The sequence below is a fragment of the Vespa velutina genome, chromosome 19 (assembly GCF_912470025.1).
Source record: "Vespa velutina chromosome 19, iVesVel2.1, whole genome shotgun sequence".
Taxonomy (NCBI): Eukaryota; Metazoa; Arthropoda; class Insecta; order Hymenoptera; family Vespidae; genus Vespa; species Vespa velutina.
The window spans coordinates 2,479,812-2,501,597 of NC_062206.1; the positions used below are offsets into that span (position 1 = coordinate 2,479,812).

At 30.3% G+C, this 21,786-nt stretch overlaps 2 protein-coding genes and 1 long non-coding RNA gene across 13 annotated transcripts in view; all 3 read left to right on the forward strand.

Moving 5' to 3' along the window:
• The first annotated feature begins 1,375 nt into the window (after positions 1-1,375).
• LOC124955921 (RNA-binding protein squid) lies at positions 1,376-16,173 on the forward strand. 9 transcript variants are annotated; one of them, XM_047511070.1, is made up of 10 exons: positions 1,376-1,702; positions 5,481-5,516; positions 5,834-5,874; positions 6,185-6,312; positions 6,522-6,665; positions 6,809-6,940; positions 7,098-7,365; positions 10,991-11,062; positions 12,745-12,857; positions 13,521-13,743. In XM_047511070.1, exons 1-9 carry the CDS (start codon positions 1,575-1,577, stop codon positions 12,807-12,809), a joined length of 1,014 nt encoding a protein of 337 aa, XP_047367026.1. In that variant the 5' UTR covers positions 1,376-1,574; the 3' UTR covers positions 12,810-12,857; positions 13,521-13,743. The 9 variants fall into 9 exon arrangements, with proteins under 9 accessions (XP_047367026.1, XP_047367028.1, XP_047367023.1 ...); XM_047511072.1 differs by having other exon boundaries at positions 7,098-7,323; XM_047511067.1 differs by lacking the exon at positions 12,745-12,857 and having other exon boundaries at positions 13,521-16,173.
• On the forward strand, positions 1,709-4,414 carry LOC124955923. The gene is made up of 2 exons (XR_007103023.1): positions 1,709-2,106; positions 3,691-4,414. It is a non-coding gene; the product is annotated as an uncharacterized LOC124955923 (long non-coding RNA).
• Positions 16,174-17,286: 1,113 nt separating the features above from the next.
• Positions 17,287-21,786, forward strand: part of LOC124955920 (ras GTPase-activating protein-binding protein 2) — a 6,022-nt gene continuing 1,522 nt past the window's right edge. The window contains exons 1-9 of one of the 3 annotated variants that reach the window (XM_047511064.1): positions 17,287-17,588; positions 18,979-19,169; positions 19,257-19,437; positions 19,539-19,907; positions 19,997-20,437; positions 20,616-20,805; positions 20,891-21,156; positions 21,278-21,446; positions 21,658-21,786. The exon at positions 21,658-21,786 is cut by the window's right edge and continues 1,522 nt beyond it. In XM_047511064.1, coding sequence (XP_047367020.1) covers positions 19,072-19,169; positions 19,257-19,437; positions 19,539-19,907; positions 19,997-20,437; positions 20,616-20,805; positions 20,891-21,156; positions 21,278-21,446; positions 21,658-21,786 — 1,843 coding nt within the window. In that variant the 5' untranslated portion in view covers positions 17,287-17,588; positions 18,979-19,071. Of the gene's footprint in view, positions 17,589-17,711; positions 17,774-18,978; positions 19,170-19,256; positions 19,438-19,538; positions 19,908-19,996; positions 20,438-20,615; positions 20,806-20,890; positions 21,157-21,277; positions 21,447-21,657 lie in introns of those variants that run through there. The other 2 variants (XM_047511065.1, XM_047511066.1) reach the window with 2 other exon arrangements.

A 21,786-nucleotide genomic window follows, 5' to 3' on the forward strand; every position in this document is an offset into this window, starting at 1 on the left:
TATCGATTAACTCTGAATTATTTGATGACACAATCATACAATTTATATACCATGAAATCTTTTATTAATTAATCAAGAAAGAGAATTCATATTCATTGGAAAAGGAAGGGAAAAAAATAAAAAAGAAAAGAAAAAAAAAAGAAAAAAGTTACATTTGTCATTCTGTAATTAAGACAGAGAGAAAAAAGAGAGAAAAAAAAAAAAAAAAAAAAAAAAAAAAAAAAAAAAAAAAAAAAGAAAGAAAAAAGAAGCACTTGCGTGCCGATGATAAAAGTATACAATATATACAGATTACAAAGTAAGCGTATCATCTAATACGATACCAACGTTATCATGTTGAAATGTTCTACTCATATATAGTACATATATTCATATATATATATGCATACATATATATATATATGTATATATATGTATATATATAACATACATTAAATTTTACGTTCGATAGTCGAATATGTTATTCCAATCTTTGACGTAAGTTCATAAGAAATATCATTTAATAATAGAAATTTTGATTTGTTTATATTCTATGTGATGTTAATCAAATAAGATAGTCGTATTGGTGTAAGAGACACGTAAACGTGTTCCGATCCATTGATAAATATAATATATTTTATTGATTTCTTCGTAGAGCCACGCGCGCTTGGAATTGTGGGAAGCAAAAACTAGGCAAAGGAGCGGGATCTCATGTGGATTTTGATTGGTCGCTTAGCTATGCTCGCCGCCAATCTCAGCCAATGTCGGTACACTTTCCTACGCGACTCTCACACCGAAGCCGATTCATCCCGAAGACATGCCGCCACATCCGCCGCCCGTCTCTCTTCCGTTTCAGAATTTCTCACATTGATCGAAGCTTCAGGAACGTACTAATGAGTATATATTAGGTATTTCACTTAAAATGTTTGAAGGCTTCATTAAATAATAATAATTTTTCTTTTACATTATTCTGATCGTTCTCGATGATATGAAATTTTTCATAATATATAAATAATTAATCATTTCAATGCCATTTCCATTCAATTAATAAGATATATACATAAAAATATGTAATTGTGATAAACTTTGTTTATATCTTATTAAATAATTCATTAATACAGACCTGTTTGATATCGTAATAGAATTTATTTATAATATTTTATGACGGTACATTTAATAGATACGTTATATATAGTTATTAGAATCTATATCGATCGATAACGATTTGTTTTATTAGCCAACATAGATCTATTATTTATTGGCGATCCAATCGGGGCATAGATATTCTCGAAGACGGCACTGAGATGGAGCCACGCGATTGGTTGACCGTCTTGGCGTAGAAGTAGTGGGACTCCCGTGATGCATTGCGCAGAAGCTTCGAAGCCGTACAGAGTTACGAGCTACTCTCCCTTCTCCTCTCGGCAGCCGAGCTGTTCAGACGTGAAAAGTGTTTGTTGCTCGTGCGGTGTACGTAAACGTTTTAATCGGAACACACTTATTTTTTTTTTCCCTTTTTAAGACGTGTCTATCAAGTGTTAATTTATCTTTCTATCTATTTTCTTTTGGTAAGACACGTAAATCAATCGCGTATTATTATGGCTGATCAGGAGAACAACGACTTCAGCGAAGATATCGCTGATCAGAACTTTGAGCAGAACGGCGAGGCGGAGAATGGTGGCGACGGGGACGCCGCTGAAAACAACCAGGAGTCCCAAGAGGACAGGTAATTTTTTCTCAATCTCTGTTGTGTCCCAGATTGCTTTCCAGCTTGGATGGCGAAACGCGTAATAACGTTTCATTCTGACGCACGTAATTTAACGTTTTATTCGCGCGGAGAAATATATCTTTTTTTTTTCTTTACATTTTGTGCGTCGTCGTGGTATATATATATATATGTACATCGTACGTATGTATATATATATATTATATAGTTATATAGATTATCTAGTTCCGTGTCGAGTTGCTTTCATTTGGTACGATCGCGTATGACAAAATGGCGGACGCGGGAGCTTTCCCCTTTACGGTAACAAAAAAGAAAAAGTAATCCAACGACATCAGACGGAAAATGAGTGTTGGCATTTTTTACAATTGTACTACCAGCGTGACGTTACTATGATAAAACATTTGGTAACTTTCTTTTTTTCGAACGCGTTGCAAGTACTTTCATATATATATATGGTGATTCAGAAAGAAAACAAGTGGAGATGCCGGCCGTAGGTTTTCAGAGGGACGCGCCCACGCATTGTTCGTTCGTCGCGTGAAGGAGGCATATAAAATGGCGGGCTTTGAGTTATAACGAAATATATATATACATATGCATCACGTTTTTTTTTTTTTTTTTTTTTTTTAATCGCGTGTTCAATATGCTTGGGCATAACCTTCGTGTATTTTATCACGTTTTACGTTAAGTTTCATCCTAATAAAAATTTCTTTTTCTTTTTTTTTTCTTTTTTTTTTTCTTTTTCTTTTTCTTTTCCCTTCACTACAATAATAGTCAATTTACATTCATGCTATCGATTCGAAGGTAATACATATATATATATGTATATATATATATATATATATATAATTATTATCGATTCAAGAGAGTAAGTGTAGCGAATCAAACATCAATTTTTCTCTTATTTATTTACGAAAAAAAAAAAAACAAACAAACAAAAAATACATTAAGGATATTGTTATTTCTTGTAAAATATCTTTGAGAAGTACTTAATTTAAAGGATTAATATATATCATAAGAAATTGTCTCTCTCAGTTAGCTACGTAGCACCTCTTTGCCTTTAACCTTTTTCAGCGTAACGAGAACTCGAGCTGGATGATTTATTCACCGGATTCGGCGAAATTAGTCTGATGTGTATCGATTTTGTCGGACTTTCAAAGTTCTATGTAAATACTACTTTGTATTCTTACTTTTTATGCCGTTACTTTTGCTCTTTACATTGCCACAGCATTTTGGACTTAATACTAAGGAATCGACTTCTTTTATTTATTTATTTATTTATTTATTTTTTTTTTTTTTTTTTTATTTTTCTTTTTTCTTTCTTTCTTTTATCATCCTTACAGCCTTGGATTATCGGAAACTCTTACTCATAGTTTGGGGTATGTTTTTTAAAAATGGGTAAGCATTATTAGATTAAACGTAGAGGTATATAAAATTTTTTTGGAAAAGCGAATGTAACCTACAAATTTTAGGTAATATCCTTATGCTGTGCTTATCGCGTAGATTTTCTTTAAAATGGGATATAATATTTAAAAAAGAAAGAAAAAAAAATACTTTAGAAGAACCTGTTCTAGTTTATAAATTTGGAGGTGTACTTTCTCTTATCCATGTGGTAGGTGTTTTTAGGAATGTAAACTTAATGTAGAACGTGATAAAAATCAATGACCGAAGGCCGATACTCCACTGTTTTTAGTATATCAATTTTTAAAGTCAAAATAAAATAATAATGCATGATGTTTATTGAGAAAATAAGATAAGGTAAATATATGCGTAATGATGATAAGTGCTAGTTGTAACTTTTTTATTGTGCTGTTGTTGCGAGGTATAAGTTTATTTGAAATTTTATAACTTTGTGTAAACTCCTTATTTCTGCTCCTACCTACTTAATTAATTCTACTATAGTTCTGTAATTAATAAAGAAAAGTTGTGATTCTATTATTGATCAAGTTTATATACAAGTAACGCAAATAATGATTATAATGTTTTTATAGAGTGTAAACTTTCAAATCCGTTTTTGGACAGCCGAGAATCTTCCTCGTACATTCATTGCAGCCGAATTCTGGTTAGTCAATTGTTCACGATTGACAATAATGTACGCTTACCTGGAATCTGTGAACTGAACCGTGAAGCCTTATGAATGACTTCTGAGTCTGAATTTTATGAGAAGTCAACGTCAAGTTCAAGTCCGTCATGTTTCGTCACTACACAAGCACTGGAAGTCGAGTCAATTGCGTCAGATCAATAAGTCTCGCACAGACACACACTTGCCTGCTGGGTCACGCGTAGAGTAATTTCTGATACGATGTCAATGCTGTTTGGGCGTGATCAAAGCACAGAGTCACTAGGGCCAATGCGAAAACCTCCGATAGGTCGGAATGCCATTAACTCAGTTTATGTGGCTTGGTCTGCAGGTGGCAAACGACCCAGTGCGATTATGGCGGGCGGCTCGCAACCGGCTAACCGTGACCCGACCAACAACTGATAAGCGGCGAGTGACTGGTGCCCACGGTATTTATCACCAGCCCTAGATGATATACGAAAGATCAATATTTAAGTACAAACAACTACCACCAAACTGCCAGAAAAATGAAATCATATTGCAGCTCATAATTTGAATATGTAGAATGGACGAAAAGTATATCAGGACTTGAAACAATAATAATATTTTGCCGATGACTATATAAACAAAGAAACAAATATATTATCATATACAAATATTTATATATTAAATGTTCAGTATCATGTGCATATATAAATTTTATTTAAAAAAAAAAAAAAAAAAAAAAAAAAAGAAAAAGAAAAAAAGAAAAAAGTATATGAAGAAGTGACCAGCATTAACTTGTAATATGAAAACAATTTTTTTAGCTTTTTAATAGAGTTGCAGTCTATCTACCATATGCCAATTCTTTGGGCCAATCAGCAGTCAGAGTTCAACTTGGAAAAGTTAAATCTTGTTTCCTTTAGGAGCAGCTGTATCTCAACTGGAGTTGTAACTGTAGCTTGGGTTTGCAAGAACGTCATGAAAAGTATTTTGATCTCTAAATACGTTAATTTCCATATGCATACTTTTTTCCAAGTTTTCCCTTCAATTCTTTTTTTTTTTTGTTCTTGAAGCATATACTTGTTTAAAGTTCAGATTATGATTTTTATGGTGTACAGAGCTGTCATCACATGGTTGGTTGTCACAACTTTTGTTTCACGTACTGAGGATAAAAATGCACATTTATTTCATACATATGGTAAAGTTGCTTATACAATGAATTATAATTCATTTATTTTAGGAGTGGTATGAACATTTTATTACTATTCTTATCTTAAAACTATTATTGATATTTTTGTTCATACAAAAATTATATTTTTTCTAAATCTCTCATGGCAGGCAGTATAAAGTAGGTCACTTCAATTAACTTCAGCTTAAGTTTGTAAATGAATATACATATACGTAATTATATATACATATAAATATGAAGCATTTAATAAATTACTTGCATCCGCTAAATAAAGTTCCTCGCCAAAACTTGAGAGCTTATCCAGAACCCCTTTTCCAAATGACAAATGATCTTTTACGTTTCTTGTGTATTATCAATATTAAATTTTAATATTTTAACAAATGATTCTAATTTTTCCAGGGGTCAAGTCAAACTCCTTTTTGAAATATATATATATAAATGGATACAGTTCGTAACAAAATTAAAATTTTTGCTTCGCCCTTAATCCTTAGTATTTATATAAGAGATCTTTTAAACTTTTAGTAAAATATACTCATTCCATTGCTTTACAGGTCGGCCGGAGGTAACCAGGATTCTCTAAACGATAGGTACATTCAATTTTTTATTATTATTTTCTTTCTCTCTTTTTTCTCTGATTCCTTTTGCTTTTTCATTAATTTATTTACTTATTCATTTATTTACTTATTCATTTACTTATTTATTTATTTCTTTACTTATTTATTTATTTCCAAAACGCAATGTAATTTCATTAAAAAAAAAAAAAAAAAAATTAGTGCTAAAGTTACATATCCAGATGATAACCAGCTATGATTGCTGTTCAATTCGTATAATAATTTATTTGGAAAGTAGGTGGAACATATTGTGATAATTTTAATTTCTTATTTATTCTGTTTTTTTTTGACAGGAAGTTATTTGTCGGAGGTCTAAGTTGGGAAACAACGGACAGTGAGTATTGGATTTTTATCAAAAGAAATTTTTAAACAACTTCAAAAGGAGAAAGTTGTGCTTTTAAGCAATGATGCATACTTTTTTTTACCTTAGGACACCTTCAGATGACAATTGTCAGATGAGAAAACTTTATTTCTGAGCTTTATAGCACATTTTTATTTTTTATTTTTTTTTTCCTTTTCTTTTCCTTTTTTTTTCTTTTTTTTTTTCTTTTTTTTTTCCTTTTTTTTTAAATATTAGTTAGAGAAGAGTTTTATAGACTTTAAGATCAATTGAGGACAATTTTTTAATTGTATTTATTTTTCAGAGGAACTAAGAGATCATTTTAGTGCTTATGGTGATATTGAAAGCATCAATGTCAAAACAGATTCAAATACAGGACGATCACGCGGTTTTGCGTTTATTGTCTTTGCAAAAGCTGAATCGTTGGAGAAGGTAAAATTAAAATTTTTGTTCTATTATATAATATTTCATTATTGATACTTCCAAGTCTTTAATATGATGAAATTTAAGTACCAGTTCTGCTACTGAGTGTGCATGACGACGATCTACTTCTGATGAAAATAAACAAATATATAAAAAAATTTTTATATACACACAATGACTATATTCTCTATAATTTAGAATTGGTATATGTTTCATAGATTATTTCTGGTGATCACGTTATTAATAATAAGAAAGTAGATCCTAAGAAAGCAAAAGCCAGGCACGGGAAGATATTTGTTGGTGGTCTTTCGACGGAACTTGCGGATGAAGATATTAAAAATTTCTTCTCACGATTTGGAACCGTAAGTAAATTTTTCAATACAAATGAAACATTGGATTATCTCTGTGAATATTATCGGTGATAATTATGCCAACCCTTTTTTTTTTTTTTTTTTTTTTTTTTTTTTTTTCTTTTCTTTTTTTTTTTCTTTTTTTTTTTTTACAGATCGTAGATGTAGAAATGCCATTCGATAAGACAAAGAACCAGAGGAAAGGTTTCTGCTTCATTACTTTTGAATCAGAACAAGTAGTGAATGAACTTTTGAAGACACCTAAACAGACGATAAATGGCAAGGAGGTTAGTATAAAAAAAAAATAAAAAAAAAATAAAAAAAAAAATACAAAAAAAAATAAAAAAAATAAAAAACTTGAATTTTTACAAAGACTATTTTTACATATTTCAATTATTAATGAAACATTCTATATAATCTTTTGGGATAATTCAATCAATTTAGGTCGACGTAAAAAAAGCTACCCCGAAACCAGACGGAATGGGTGGAATGCGTGGAGGTGCTGGAGGTCGAGGCGGTAGAGGTGGTCGAGGAGGAAGAGGTCGTGGATTTGGCGGCCAAGGAGGTTGGGGTCAAGGCGGTTATGGTGGTGGATACGGCCAAGGAGGCTACGGAGGAGGCTATGGAGGAGGCTACGATGGTTATGGAGGAGGCTATGACTATTACGGCGGTGGGTACGGCGGCTATGGTGGCTACGACTACAGTGGATACGGTAATTTTATTGACTATTACTAAAAAAACAAATTCACGTGAGAGACACACGTGTTTGCTAAACTACTAGTGCTCTACTTGAACAAAAAGAAAAGTCAAAAAGTAAAAGTTTTAAAAAGAAAAAGAACAATCGTTACCGTCCCAGTGTATTCGGCAGACGATTACTATAGTAACTTATTTTAACATTTATCACTGAAATTACCTACAAAAATCAATTAATCAGGCTTTGCTAGAGAATAAGAATTTCTTTTGCGAGAGAATGAGAGGGAGAGAGAGTGAGAGTGTGAGAGTGTGAGAGTGAGAGAGAGCGAGCGAGAGAGAGAGAGAGAGAGAGAGAGAGAGAGAACAGGAGAAAGAAAGAACAAAAATATGTTCAACTACAAGTCACATTGATAGTTATGATTGGTTTGATGAGGCATGTCGTATATATATAGTGCTTACAGTACTAATATTCAAAGCTGAACGTATGGAGATCGTCTGCCAACATAACAAATATATATATATATATATATATGTATATATATATATACACATTATCTGTGTACTACTGTTTACTTAGTGGTACGCAACAGACGTATAGATACTGAGAAAGTTTGGTATTATAGTATGTATCATACAGAAGATTATATACGATGTGTGATATTAATTATAGCTGATGCTGCAGGATGAGTGCTGGTTTGCAGGCGGATCAGCGACTAATCTTTCAGTCTAAAGTGAAATCTATATAATGTCGGTTGGTCGATTGGGGTTGGTCGGTTAGAGTTGTTTGATTGATCGATTGGGTTAATTTGTTTCATTTAACTTAAAAAAAAAAAAAAAAAAAAAAGAAATTATTGTATTTTTTCTTTGTCATTATTAATATTATATAATATAATACACGGGTATTAGACTTTTATCGCATAAACATGCGTGCAAGTTCCTTCTTCTCGTTTATATATATATATATATATATATATATATATATATATAATCTCGGTGATCGGTTTTTTGTTTACACCAGAACAGTGTGTGTAAACCAGCAACTCAGGCGTGTGTAGGAAAAAAAACTCATTTTTTTTTCGGATTATGTTCCTCTACCTCTTTTTACTTGTAATGCAGTAGTTTTTAAATAATAGTGATATATATCACGACTCTATCGTGGCTTTAATTGATAAAAACCTTTCAATAATATACTTTATGTATATGTGTGTGTATATATATATATATATAAATATTTATTATCTATGATATATATACACGCATATGCATGCATACATATATATATGTGTATGAAATAATAATAATAATAATAATAATAATAATAATAATAATAATAATAATATACAGAGATTGTGAACATAATCCGAATGCCTACTTCCAGAGGGTTGGCTGTTATGAAGCTGTGACCAACTAAATTTAACGATTTACTAAGTTATATTCTTTGATGCCTTGTTAATATTAAACTAACACGAATATTACAAACAGACAAAATTATACACATAATACACATGCTACATGACACACAGAAAGACATATATACACGTAATACATTTAATACACACAAACGTGCGAATGGTTATAGTATTAACGATAAATTAAAGAACATGACATATAATATATGTAACAGTGAATGTGTGAAGTCTATTTTTTAAACAAATACGAATTCTTTCTTTTTTATGATTTTCTCATTATATTATTTAATGAGAAAAGATCAATAATATTGCACGATTAGAATTTATTATTTGCACATGGCACCGGGTCACGTTTTTTCTTGTTTGTATTTCCTTTTTTTTTTTTTCTTTTTCTTTTTCTTTTCTTTCTTTTCTTTCCTTTCCTTTTTTTTTTTTTTTGTTGGATATAATTAGCACTTTCTAATTTAAAAGAAAAAAAAAAAATTACAGGTTTTTAAATAAGTTTTTAGAAGCACGTTTTTATTGTTTTCGATGAGAGAGATTAATGAATTAAAATTTTAATATAAATGAATTTGTCAATAAAAAAAATTTTAAAGATACGTAACATTTCATACGTTCACTGATTGATGTCAGTGAATCAGTGGAATATAGCTTTCTTTTCTCATCTATTTCGGTTTTTATATATTATTATTATTATTATTATTATTATTATTATTATTGTTATTATTATTATTATTATTACAATTATTATTATTATTATTATTATTATTATTATTATTATTATTATTATTCTACAGACTCGCTGACTTCAAAGACACGCAATCACTGTAACATAATTATATATATATGAACTAAAATTTGGAAAATATTAAAGCAAAAATGTACAGGACAATATGTCGTATGAAATGGTATATTGAACCTTCCGTTCCTGCTTTTAATCCTATATCGGCAAGAAAATATTTATATATTTCATGCATGCACTTCTCAACATTTCTTCCATGTTTTCATTCATCACAATTCATATATCATCACTTTATTATCAACGATATTCATTAAGCGTATATATCTTAATACGACTATCAGTTTTTATATTATCTGTATTTGTCGATTGCATTTTCTTTTTCTTTTTTTTTTTTCTTTTTTTTTCCTTTTTTTTTTTTTTTTTTTTTTTTTTTTTTCTTTTCCATTATTGTGTCACATAACTGGACTCCTATTGTCAAAGAGACAAATCAATTGAAAGTTTATTTAAACTTATCTATCGTGTTCCCTCCTCCCCACTCTCTTAGAAAAAAACCCATTCGAATGATACTACTACTATTATATTGCTACTTTGATCGTACATTTTTTGGCCTCCATCAAACAAACAAACAAACAAAAACAAACAGACAAACAAAAACAAACTAAAAGAATAGCCGCAAAAGTTGGATTATCTGTTCGACTATATACACTTTCTTTCTTCCGCTCCTCCTTCTCTTTCATATTACCCAAACATATTAATTCCCCTATTTATTATCCTTAACGACAGTGGTGAACGTATTTTGGTACTACAATTAATTAAATTTCATTTCTGACAATTGTTTATCATCAGTTCGTGCATGTCAACGATCTTTTATCATCCATAGTTGTTCGTAGACGATACATCTCTCTTACGATTCAAAATAAAATAAAATAGTAAAAAATGAGAAAAGAATAATGGATGAGAATAATTTGAAAAAAAAAAAAAAAAAAAGAAAAGAAAAGAAAAGTAAAGAAAAAAAGAAGTTCAAACAGCCTCTCAGCACTTAGAACTTTGAAATGTGCAAACGAATAAACCCTTTGGAAGATGTGAAATAGTTTTTCAATAAGCATAATACGAACATAAGAATAAGATCTTTATAAAACTACTATATTCATTTATTTATATATTATGTACATATGCATATAGTACAAACGAGATTTATCTTGAAAAAAAAAAAAAAAAAATTGACAAGTTTTTCATAATAATGTTTAACAAATTTCTGTTGAGCTAATTGTTTTGTTGATTATATATCTTGTTGATTAAGACATTAAACAAAAAAAACAATTAATAGCAAACGTAGGACTTTATTGTAAAAAAAAAAAAAAACAAACAAAAAACAAAAAAAAAAAAAACAAAAAAAAAACAAAAGGAAAAAAGTTAAAACTAACGTGTTTTTTGCGCGTAATTACCATAATGATCCCATTGTCTCTTTATACCGTGTGTTCCATGAAACGCAGACGGCTATGGCTATGGCGGTGGTAGTTACGATGGTGGCTACAGTGGTGGGCGCGGTGGTGCACGCGGTAAAGGTACGCATTAGCGTTCCTTCTCTATTGTTTTGTATTTTCCCATGGCATATTTCATTTAAATATCATTTTTTTTTATTGGTATATATATAGTTTTTATATTTATTTATTTTTATTTATTTATTTTTTTTTATTTTTTTTTTTATTCTTTTTTTTTTTTTTTTTCTTTTTATTATATATTCGCCATAATGAAAGAATATTTCCTTATTTCATTTTCATTCAATCTCATGTCTAATATTTTGTATGTTTAATCCATTCGCTCATTCTGTATACTCCTTTTATTTGTTTATTTTGTTCTTTTTGCTGTTTTATATATATATATATATATATATATATGTATGTATGTATGTATGCATATAATTCCACACTGAATGCATGTATACGTATGTATAAAATGTGCAAAAAAAGTAGCACATTCTTATATTATCAATCATTTGAAAAATTAAATTATTGATAATATTTCATTTAAATTTCTCATTTCTATCTTCATAATTATATACTAATTGTAAAATCAAATCTTAGATATTTTAACTATGTTGGTTTAAGTAAAAGAAAAAAAAAAAAAAATGAAAAAAAGAAAAACTTAAAACAGAAAAAAGAACAAAATTATGTCTTATTTATTATTTATTTGTGATATAACAATTGTGTTGGGAGTACTAATCGATTAATGTTGTTAATCATATCAGCTTTATAGATACAATCACAAAGTTATTTCATCTTCGGTATCGAATGATTCATCTTTGGTTGTGTTATCACTAATATTTTATTAATTGTAATGCTTTTCCAATATCCATACAACATATGCTTTTAAGGGGTTACTTTATTGTTATGATAAGACAAATGATGAAATAATATTTCTTATCTTTCATATGGCCAGAAAACTCATTTTCAAATAACTCAAGCGATTCAATTGATTGCAATATCAATATTTTGAAATTTTTGTTTACATATTAATTTAATTTCTCTGCATACTAATTTTTAATAGAATATATATATATACATATATATATATATATATATTTATTTATTTATTTAATAATTGATCTTTATAAAAAAAAAAAAAGATGAACAAGACCATAACCCTTTGGAAGTATTATACTAAAATAAAAATGATTCTTTGCTTATCATAATTACATCTACGTGCCCTTTGGTTTTATTTCATTTAATTTTCCTTAGCCTTAAACATTTCTGGTAATGCGTGTTATAAAAGTTTATTTAAAATAAAACAACAAGAGTTTTCAAACTGTTGTTGATATATGTATATATCATATATCATAAATATATATGATATATGTGTATATATATATATATAGTATATATTTATTCGATAGATATTTAATTATAATTTTCAAGCATTTCATGCTGGTTATTAGAAAAGTATAAATAAATATTTCAGCTTAAGGAAGACTCCAGAAATGTGTAGGACAAAGGAAGAATATGAAATGGAACACGCAGCCTGCAGCTTACTACCTTAGCCTGTAGCCTCTATATAGATTCTCTATTATATCTTCATTATTTTATATTATTTTCTATTATAGAAGTGTGCGTGTGGTAGTCTATACGCCGAATCTTTTCTTTCATAGTCATTCTCTTTGTTGATAATTTTTATCTAAATATATAGAAAGTTGGGGAGGAGTAGTTTATTAAGTAGGTTATTTGACTAACACGTCATGGGATTGTTTCAGGAGGCTCAGGCTATGGCGGCAAGCAGAGGGGAGGTCGCCAAAATCAAAGGCACCAACCCTATTAATGGAAATCCTTATTTGCGACCGCAATGTAATATTCATTGCAAACGCTGGTAAGTCAATTCATTCAAAGTAATTCCTCTAATGGTCAAAATCAAATTTTATATTATATCGTAATCATCCTTTGTTCAAACTATTGCCCTGTACTATTTTTTGTTTTTGTTTTGTTCTGTTTTGTTCTGTTCTGTTTTGTTCTGTTTTTTGGTTTTGTTTTGGTTACTAAAAATTATTAAACATATTAGAGTTCAAACCAATTATTATGAAAGTGGTCTTAAAAAGTAATTTTGAGTTATTAAAAAATATATTTTGTGTCACACGTCTGTTCTTAACATTTTAAAATTACATAAAAAAAAATAAAATAATTATCCTTCAGGAATAAATGTATTTAGTTTTTTTTTTTTTTTTTTTTTTTTCCATTTTGTGTTATAGTAAAACGAAATAATTTTAAAATAACTCGAACACGTATGTCAAAATATTTCAAAATGAAAACTTAATATGTGGCTGTTATCACTTTCATAATTTCCAACTCGGTCTCTTCTCATTTTTTCAATAATTGAAAAGAAATATTAGTAAGTGGATAATTTCTTTGGTAAATCAAAATTTGTCAATTGAACTTTTTTTAATAATAATCTTTATTTATTTATATTTTTAATATTTGTGATAAGAGAGAAAGAGATTTGTCGTTAACAATTGTTTCTTCTTCTTTTTTTTTTTAGGTTTCCCGCCCTACAAATTTCATCATAAATCGTCAAATCATCATCATTCCATTAATAAACAACCACGTCATCTACGACAAGAACAACAACGCAGACAACTGCCGCTTAACAAATTCAGTCATCAAGATTCACAATTAAAAACAGTAAAATAGTTGATCATGTTGCGTTTAACGTATAATAATAGCATTGTGGAAGTTAGAGAGAAAAAAAACATTCGCGCGAACGTATGAAAAAGAAAGAAAGAAAGAAAGAAAGAAAGAATGAAAAGAAAACAAAAGAAAAATAATGTATATGCATATACACATGTATATATTTCTTTAAATGCGTATATGTATGTACATAATTTGCTTCCATCTCTCGTTTACCCCTTTGTACAATATAGTCCAAACTCTTTTATTATATATTATAGTTTAAAGACTATTCTCTCATTAACTCTCATTGATTTATCTCCATTTTTTATTTATCTTAAAGTTTCTACAATTAATTAATAGCATTAATGTCTCATATAAATATATTATATATATATATATTCAGTGTTGTAAGGCGTGTGTGTGTGTGAGATCGTATATATCATATTTACGTTTAAAAAAAAAAAAAAGAAAAGAAAAAAACTAAGAAGGAGAATAAAATATTTGCATTTTTTTGGATATGGCCAATGAAGTTGTAAAGATATGGGTAGTACAATTATAAACGAACGTAGTTTTCAATGATTACATTAAACGCGACCATCAAAGGACAACAACCGTAACAACACCCACGCCTTTTTTACTCCCACAAAAAAAAATATTTAAATATTTTGTGGCGTTTATTAAATACATGATTCTTATTTTTTTTTTTCTCTCTTTTTTTTCTTTTTTTTTTTTTTTTTTCTTTTTTTCTCCTTGTGCAAATGGGAAAGCAATAGATGAAAGATAATAATAATAATAATAATAATAAATAATAATAAATAATAATAATAATAATAATAATAATAATTTAAAATACGAAATAGTGTGTAGAGAATAAATAAAAATACGAGTTCTCTCATTCGTATATAACTTCGGTGAACAGAGCTGAGGAAAAAGAGAAGAAAAATAACACAACCAACTTTGTCCACATTTTTAACGATATAAGATTATTTTAATTTTGTCTATAATTAAAGTTAATAAATGGGTGGGGAGGGGGGGGAGATGAAACCTGCCGTAGAAGAGTAAGCAGAGGCAATGTACTTTTTACACATGAATGTTTCAGCAACAAAAGAAAAAGAGAGAAAAATGTAATAGGTGCCCAACTGTTTATAGTGATTATTATGTGGGGGGAAGAGAGAGAGAGAGAGAGAGAGAGAGAGAGAGAGAGAGAGAAAAAAGATGCGGTAAAAAGATTATTGCTTCCTTATTGGTAAGAATAATAGAATAAAATAAATTCATTTTGTGTACATAATATATCTTGCATACGGTTGTGTGTGTATTTGTATTGACCAGGTCCTATATAATTATTTTTTACTTTAAAAACAAAAGAACAAAAAAAAAACGAAGCTAAACAAAAACAGTATGTACACAAGATTTCTTTAATGCGTCAAATCTAAAATATAATATTAGATTTACATATAAGACTGAGGAGGGTTTATCGATCTTATTATAGAAAGGAAAAAAAAAAAAGTATATATAGAAGAGTAAAAAAAGAAAAAAGGAAAAAAATACAAGTATTTTGCTGATTCTATTGCAGCTAATTATGTCTTCGGTGAGATGATTCTTCGCTCTAATATGAAGGGAAACGACTCTGCATAGGTATTCTTAATATTTATATATTTGACACAATTTTCTTTGTAGATATATATAAAAAGAAAAAAAAGTAAGTCGTATTAATGTATATCAAGTACAAGTCTCTCCATTGTATTTTTCTTTTTCTTTAATCTACGAATCCTGTGCTCAAGTCATGTGTTGTAATATTTCCTTGGAAGGGGGAGGGGGAAAAGAAAAAAAAAAAACTAAGAAAGGGAGAAGATACACTAAATAATGTTTTAATGTTTTAAAATAAAGCTTTCAGTATTTTGTTTGATATAGATTAAAAACAACAACAACAACAACAATAATAATAATAATAATAATAATAAGAAGAAGAAGCTGTTAAATAGCGCGATTGTGACTTACCTATTCTGTTAAGATATTTTTTCGTAGATAGGATCACTTTTATAAATTAAGTAAATAAACAATTATATCACATTAAAAAAGATTAAAAAAAAAAAAAAAAAAAAACAAAAAAAAAAAGAAAAAAAACGATTAAAAACTAATAATAAATTCCGCCTAGTATACTAATCGATATATGTCTAGTATTAAAGTTCTCTCAAACATCGTTGAGCATCGATGTTTGATTTTAACTTCGCGATTGTCGTTTAATAAAAATATTGTAACATTAGAGAGAAGGAGAGAGAGAGAGAGAGAGAGAGAACGAGCGAATGAGTGGGGGAGAGAGAGAGAGAGAGAGAGAGAAAGAGAAATTCTAACTATAATGCGTTAATAATGAGATTTTTTTTCTTTAACAGAAAACGACAAGTTCGATTTTATCAAAAACCATTGTTCTGTCATAATTGATTTAACGGGAGATTAAAATTTTGTAATGAAAATTAACGAGAAATACTTTTGAATTTCAGAAGGGAGAGAGAGAGAGAGATAGAGAGAGAAAGAAAGAAAGAAAGAGAGATAAGATTAAAAATAATCTCAATTATTATCTTGCTAAAAAGTATCGAATCTTTATCTAAAAATTAACATTCTTTGATTGGCGTGTAAGAATGACATCATATATATATATCATAATTCATTATTTATATATATATATATATATATATATATAATGAATTTAAATATAGTCTTTATTAATTAATGCGTACTATAATAGAAACGTGTCGAAGTATCGATTGATTAATAAACAAAAGAAAACAACTTTAAAAAAAAAAAAAGAAAAAATAGGTTATACATGGTGAAAATTGAAATCGATTTACAAGCGCGGGAAATAGCGACCAATGAGCGAAGAGCTTAAGTGAGATACTATCTTAAGATGCAAACGAAAAATGGCGTTCATCCAAACTTTAGGCCTCTCGCTCATTGCTCACATCGTGATTATTTTAAATCGTTAGCCTGAGCGATGCTCAAGCAATGTACAATTGTAATTTTTAACGACGTTCCGAAAAACACTTTATTCCCTTTTCTTCAAATATTTTTGACAAAAAAGACACCATAAAAAAAACCATGACTTTTTCTTTTTCCTCAGTAATATACACACACGCACATACATACATACATATATATATATATATACTAGTATTTAATATTTTTTTTACAAAGAAAAATACATATTGCATTATTAAAGAATATAATCTTATCGTCGAATCGATTAATGCGAACAATTCTAAAAATATTATAAAAGTTTCATTATCTTAGTTTACAGAGAAAGGATACAAATACAAAAATAGATATTATCTATTGATTCGTTAAGATCGATAGGGTGAAAAAAGAGAAAAAAAGAATGAAAAAAAAAAAAAAAAAATTACAAAACAAACGTTCATATCAGATAATAAAGATAACAAAGAGAACAATTCAATGAATAAATATTCATATAGATCGAATTGAAAGAATAATAATAACAACAATAATAATAATAGTATATATCAATAATTTTGTCCAAAAATATTTAGTGTATTAATCTATATATATATATATATATATATATATACATAAATATGCGCCTTAAGTATTTAGTTCATATTTTAAACGATAGGGGATGCCACAGTTAAAGTGATCTCGGAAGCAGTAACTTCTTTCTATTTGACTAGCTTTTCAGTGCAGGTTCCGCTGCATGTGCTGACACCAAGGTGCTCGGAGGTCCCAACACTGAGAACTGTTTTTATAATTAACATTATCGTGGACTGTTGTTGCTCTCGTGGAAAGGCTGTTCTCTCTCTCTCTCTCTCTCTCTCTTTATCTATCTCTCTCTCTCTCCCTCTCTTTCTCTTTCTGTTTTTCTCTTCCCGGCTTTCTCAATATCATCGGTAAACTCAGTGCTTCGCGTCTATTCAAGACCGATCCTTGTTAGGTGAGTGTAAAACAGTAATACGAATCACGTAAAAAGATATCACACGAAGTTTAGTGATATTCGACTTTTCGTAATAGTGAGCTTCAGAAAGAAAGAAAATTAGTGAGAAGAAAGAAAGAAAGAAAGAAAAAAAGGAAGAAAAGAAGGAAGGAAGGAAGGAAGGAAAAAAGGATACAAGATCGCGGGTTTCGCCTATGCTATACCTCCTTCTTCTTCTCGTTTCTCCCTCTCTTCTTCTCTCCTTTTTCATCGTTCTCCTCTATCTCCCTCCGCGCCCCGTTTTTCTAATTTACGTTATAATTAAGTTTTGTCGAATATCCAATTGTTTCTTTATTTTTTTTTCCTTTTTTTTTTTTTTTTTTTTTTCTTCCTCCCATTAAACATTTACAAATCATAACAATATAACCGATAAGAGATTTAGTATGTTTATGATTTAGTTCAATTAGTTTCTTTCCCCCAAAGCGTGCTTTCTGGGGAATTTTTGGATTAACCGTCCCAGAGAAAGAGATCAAGAAAAATCGCCATGCTTGCTCGTAAGACCGACCGACCGACCGAACGAACGAACGAACGAACGAACGACCGGGCAGGCAGTCCCTTCTTTGTCCTCGATTTCCTCCCTCTAGCCCCACCTCCTCTTCTCTCCTCTCCTCACCTCTCCTCGATTTTATATTTAATCGAATTTATAATTACACGAAAATATTTCGGGATATGCTTCGCGTTATTTCTAATTGTCTTTACCTAACCCTTTTCGATGATATTATTTCTTTGCGTTCTCCCGCCTATCCTTTGCCCGCGTTCTTCTTTGATGTTCTCTAGCGTGGATCGACACACGCCACATTCTTAGTCTTATGCATACTCGTGTTCCTTCCCATTGTATAAATTTCCTCTCTCTCTCTCTTTCTCTCTCTCTCTCTCTCTCTCTCTCTCTCTCTCTCTCTCTCTCTCTCTCTCTCTCTCTCGTTTAACGAGTAAAATTTAATTTTGTTTATATTGAAATTTTAAGATTAGCTATATACAATTTTTCTCATTTACATGTAATTGGGAATAATATAATAATAGAGCTTTATTATTAATAATTTATTAAAAATTATTTTATCAAAATTATTTTATATATATATATATATATATAAAAAAAAAAAAAAAAAAAAAAAAAAAAAGGAAAAAAAAAATCTTTGTAGAAGTTACATCAGGTTTTTCTTTTTTATTTTATTCGCATCAGTGTCTCATGTGATAATGCTAAGCAGGACACACTTGACATGATGTGCAAGGATTCTTTAGAATTTGTCCCCCCTCCCCTTCCCCTCTTCTCTTTCCATTCTCTCTCCCCCCCCTCCACAACTATTGTTTTATATCGACAATAAAAATTCTTATTATTTATTTGCAATTTCAGATATTTGCTTCTTCATCAAACTGCAGCTTTGGCAATCGAGCAGTTTAATCAATCTTTTGGCAAATTGTTTTGGAGAGACGAAAAAGAAAAAAGATGGTCATGGAGGCATCCCCCTCGCCGCAAAGTGTCGGACGCGAGTTTGTCCGACAATATTATACTTTGCTCAATCAAGCTCCAGCACATCTTCATAGGTATTAATTGTTTACTCTTATTAAGTATCATTTTATTTATTAATATTACATTGTTATGGTAGTAATAACTGATAGAATATTTTGTAGGTTCTATAATCAACATTCTTCTTTTGTACATGGTGGGTTAGATTCTAATAGAGAATCGACACCTGCTATTGGTCAAAAACAAATACATCAAAAGATTCAACAACTCAATTTTCGTGATTGCCATGCAAAGATAAGTCAAGTTGATTCACAACTGACTCTTGAAAATGGAGTTGTTGTGCAGGTAAATAGTATATATATATATTTATATATTTAATAGCATAGTTAATTAACTTTTAGACAATTAAGTATAAGATATTTCATTTGATATATTTTATTTTATAGGTATCTGGCGAATTATCTAATGCTGGACAACCGATGCGCCGCTTCACTCAAACTTTTGTGTTGGCCATCCAAGCACCAAAAAAGTATTATGTACACAATGACATTTTCCGTTATCAAGATTTGATTTTTCCTGATGAAGAAGAAACGGATGTAAGTGGGATGGAAGGAGGTATGAATGAGACCACTGAAAGAGATGCGGAAGAAGGTGGTCCTTCTGAACCAGACGAAGATGAACATCAAAATCAAGGACAGCCACTTACAGGCTCTGCACCAACTGCCGAACCTCAAAGTCAACCCACTATTATTCCTACGCAACAACCCCAACTTCAACAACAACAGATCTATTATACACAACCACCGCAGCCATTGGTTAGTATTATAGGAAATAAAATATTATAATAAAGGATTGATATGTTCTATAAAATATTCATATTATTTGGATTGCATTGAACGATTAGGTACATCCTGTGATGCAACAAGTTTTAAACGGATCCGTTCATGAGGAAACTACTTTGATTAATCAACAACAGCCTCAGCCTCAACAGCAACAACAACAACAACAACCTCCACCACCACCTCCCGTACAACAGCAACAACAACATCAATATGTTGCTGAGACAGCAGCACAGACTCAGTTCGTTCAAGAAGCAGAAACAGATACAGCGACGGAACAGCAAACGTCGGCGGAGGAAGAACCGCAAGTACAATCAGAAGAAACTCAGGAACAAACGGACACTGAGACGTTTACACCATCTGCACAAGAAACTGAACCTGAACATCAAGTATCTAATACGAATGTTAGCAGTAGCGGGCCTAAGACTTATGCTAATTTGGTAAAATCTTTTCCAAGTTCCACCGCTACTCCTAGCCCTCAGGTTCCGAAGATATCTATGTCCCCTGTAAGTTCCTATAATTTACGTAAGATATAATTTATGGTTTATTTGATTTATTAATTACGAATTAAATAATTAAATATTTAGACGTGACAAGGGACATTCGATTCTTATTGTTTCTTACTTTTCTTTTTTTGTTTTTTTTTTATTTTTTTTTTTTTTTTATTTTTTTTTTTTTTTTTAGCCACCAATGACGAATTTGAGGTTAGACGATAGATCACCGTTACATCCTACAGGTAGTGGAGCTACATTATCAGGAATGAACGTGGCTACGTCTCAACCACAAACTCATAGAACAAATAGCAATCAACAACCTCAACAACAACCACAGCATCAACAACAAAGAGCCTCAAGAGGTGGTCTTGTTCAACGAGGTAAACTATAGATAATTTCTCATCCCAATAGGAATATTATTTTTATCTAAAAGATAATTAATAACTTATATATATCTCTTATAAGATGGAGAAAGACGTGGAGGAGCAAGACCGTGTCAATACAGTGACGCTCATCAACTATTTCTTGGAAATTTGCCACACAATGCGTCCGAACACGATTTGCGTCAATTATTTGAACGGTATGGCAGAGTGGCGGATTTACGTGTACACAGTAAATCCAGTGACAGATGCAAAGGTCCATTGGGTAGTAACAATGCTGCGAAAGTACCGAATTATGGATTTATTACTTTTGAGGATCAATTAGTTGTTACGAAAGTGTTAAACTCTTTGGTTAGCTTTTATAATCAATTTCTCTACTTTTTTTTTTTTTTTTTTTTTTTCCCCTTTCTTTTTTCTAATATATTATCATATTGGAGAATAAAGAGTATTATAATATTGTATTTTATTGTAGCCTATATTTTATCCTGATGAGCATGGACAAAAGTTGAACGTGGAAGAAAAGAAAACTAAGCCTAGGATGTCAATGGATGGTAGTGGAGGAAGATTGAATTCTGGTGACGGTAATATGCGACCAATGGGAGGACAACAACAACAACAGCAACAACAGCAACGTGGACCAGGTAACGATCGTAAAATCGTTAGATGATCATATCGTGATCATTTAACGAGAAATGATTTAACGGTAGTATAGATATGATAATTAGAATGAGCGAGAGTGAGAGCGAGTGAGAGAGTAAGCGAGAGCGAGCGAACGAGCGAGAGAGAAAGACAGAGGATGAGATAGTATTGATCGTAACATTTAGTAAGAGTAGTATGACACATCGATTGTAGGTGGACCAGGAGGAGTGATGAGGGGTGGTCAACATGGAGCAAGAGGTGGCCGCGGTGGCTTTTCAAGAGGAGGAGATGGTGGTAGGGGAGGTGGTGGAATGAGACAACCTGGTAATCCAAGCAACGCCA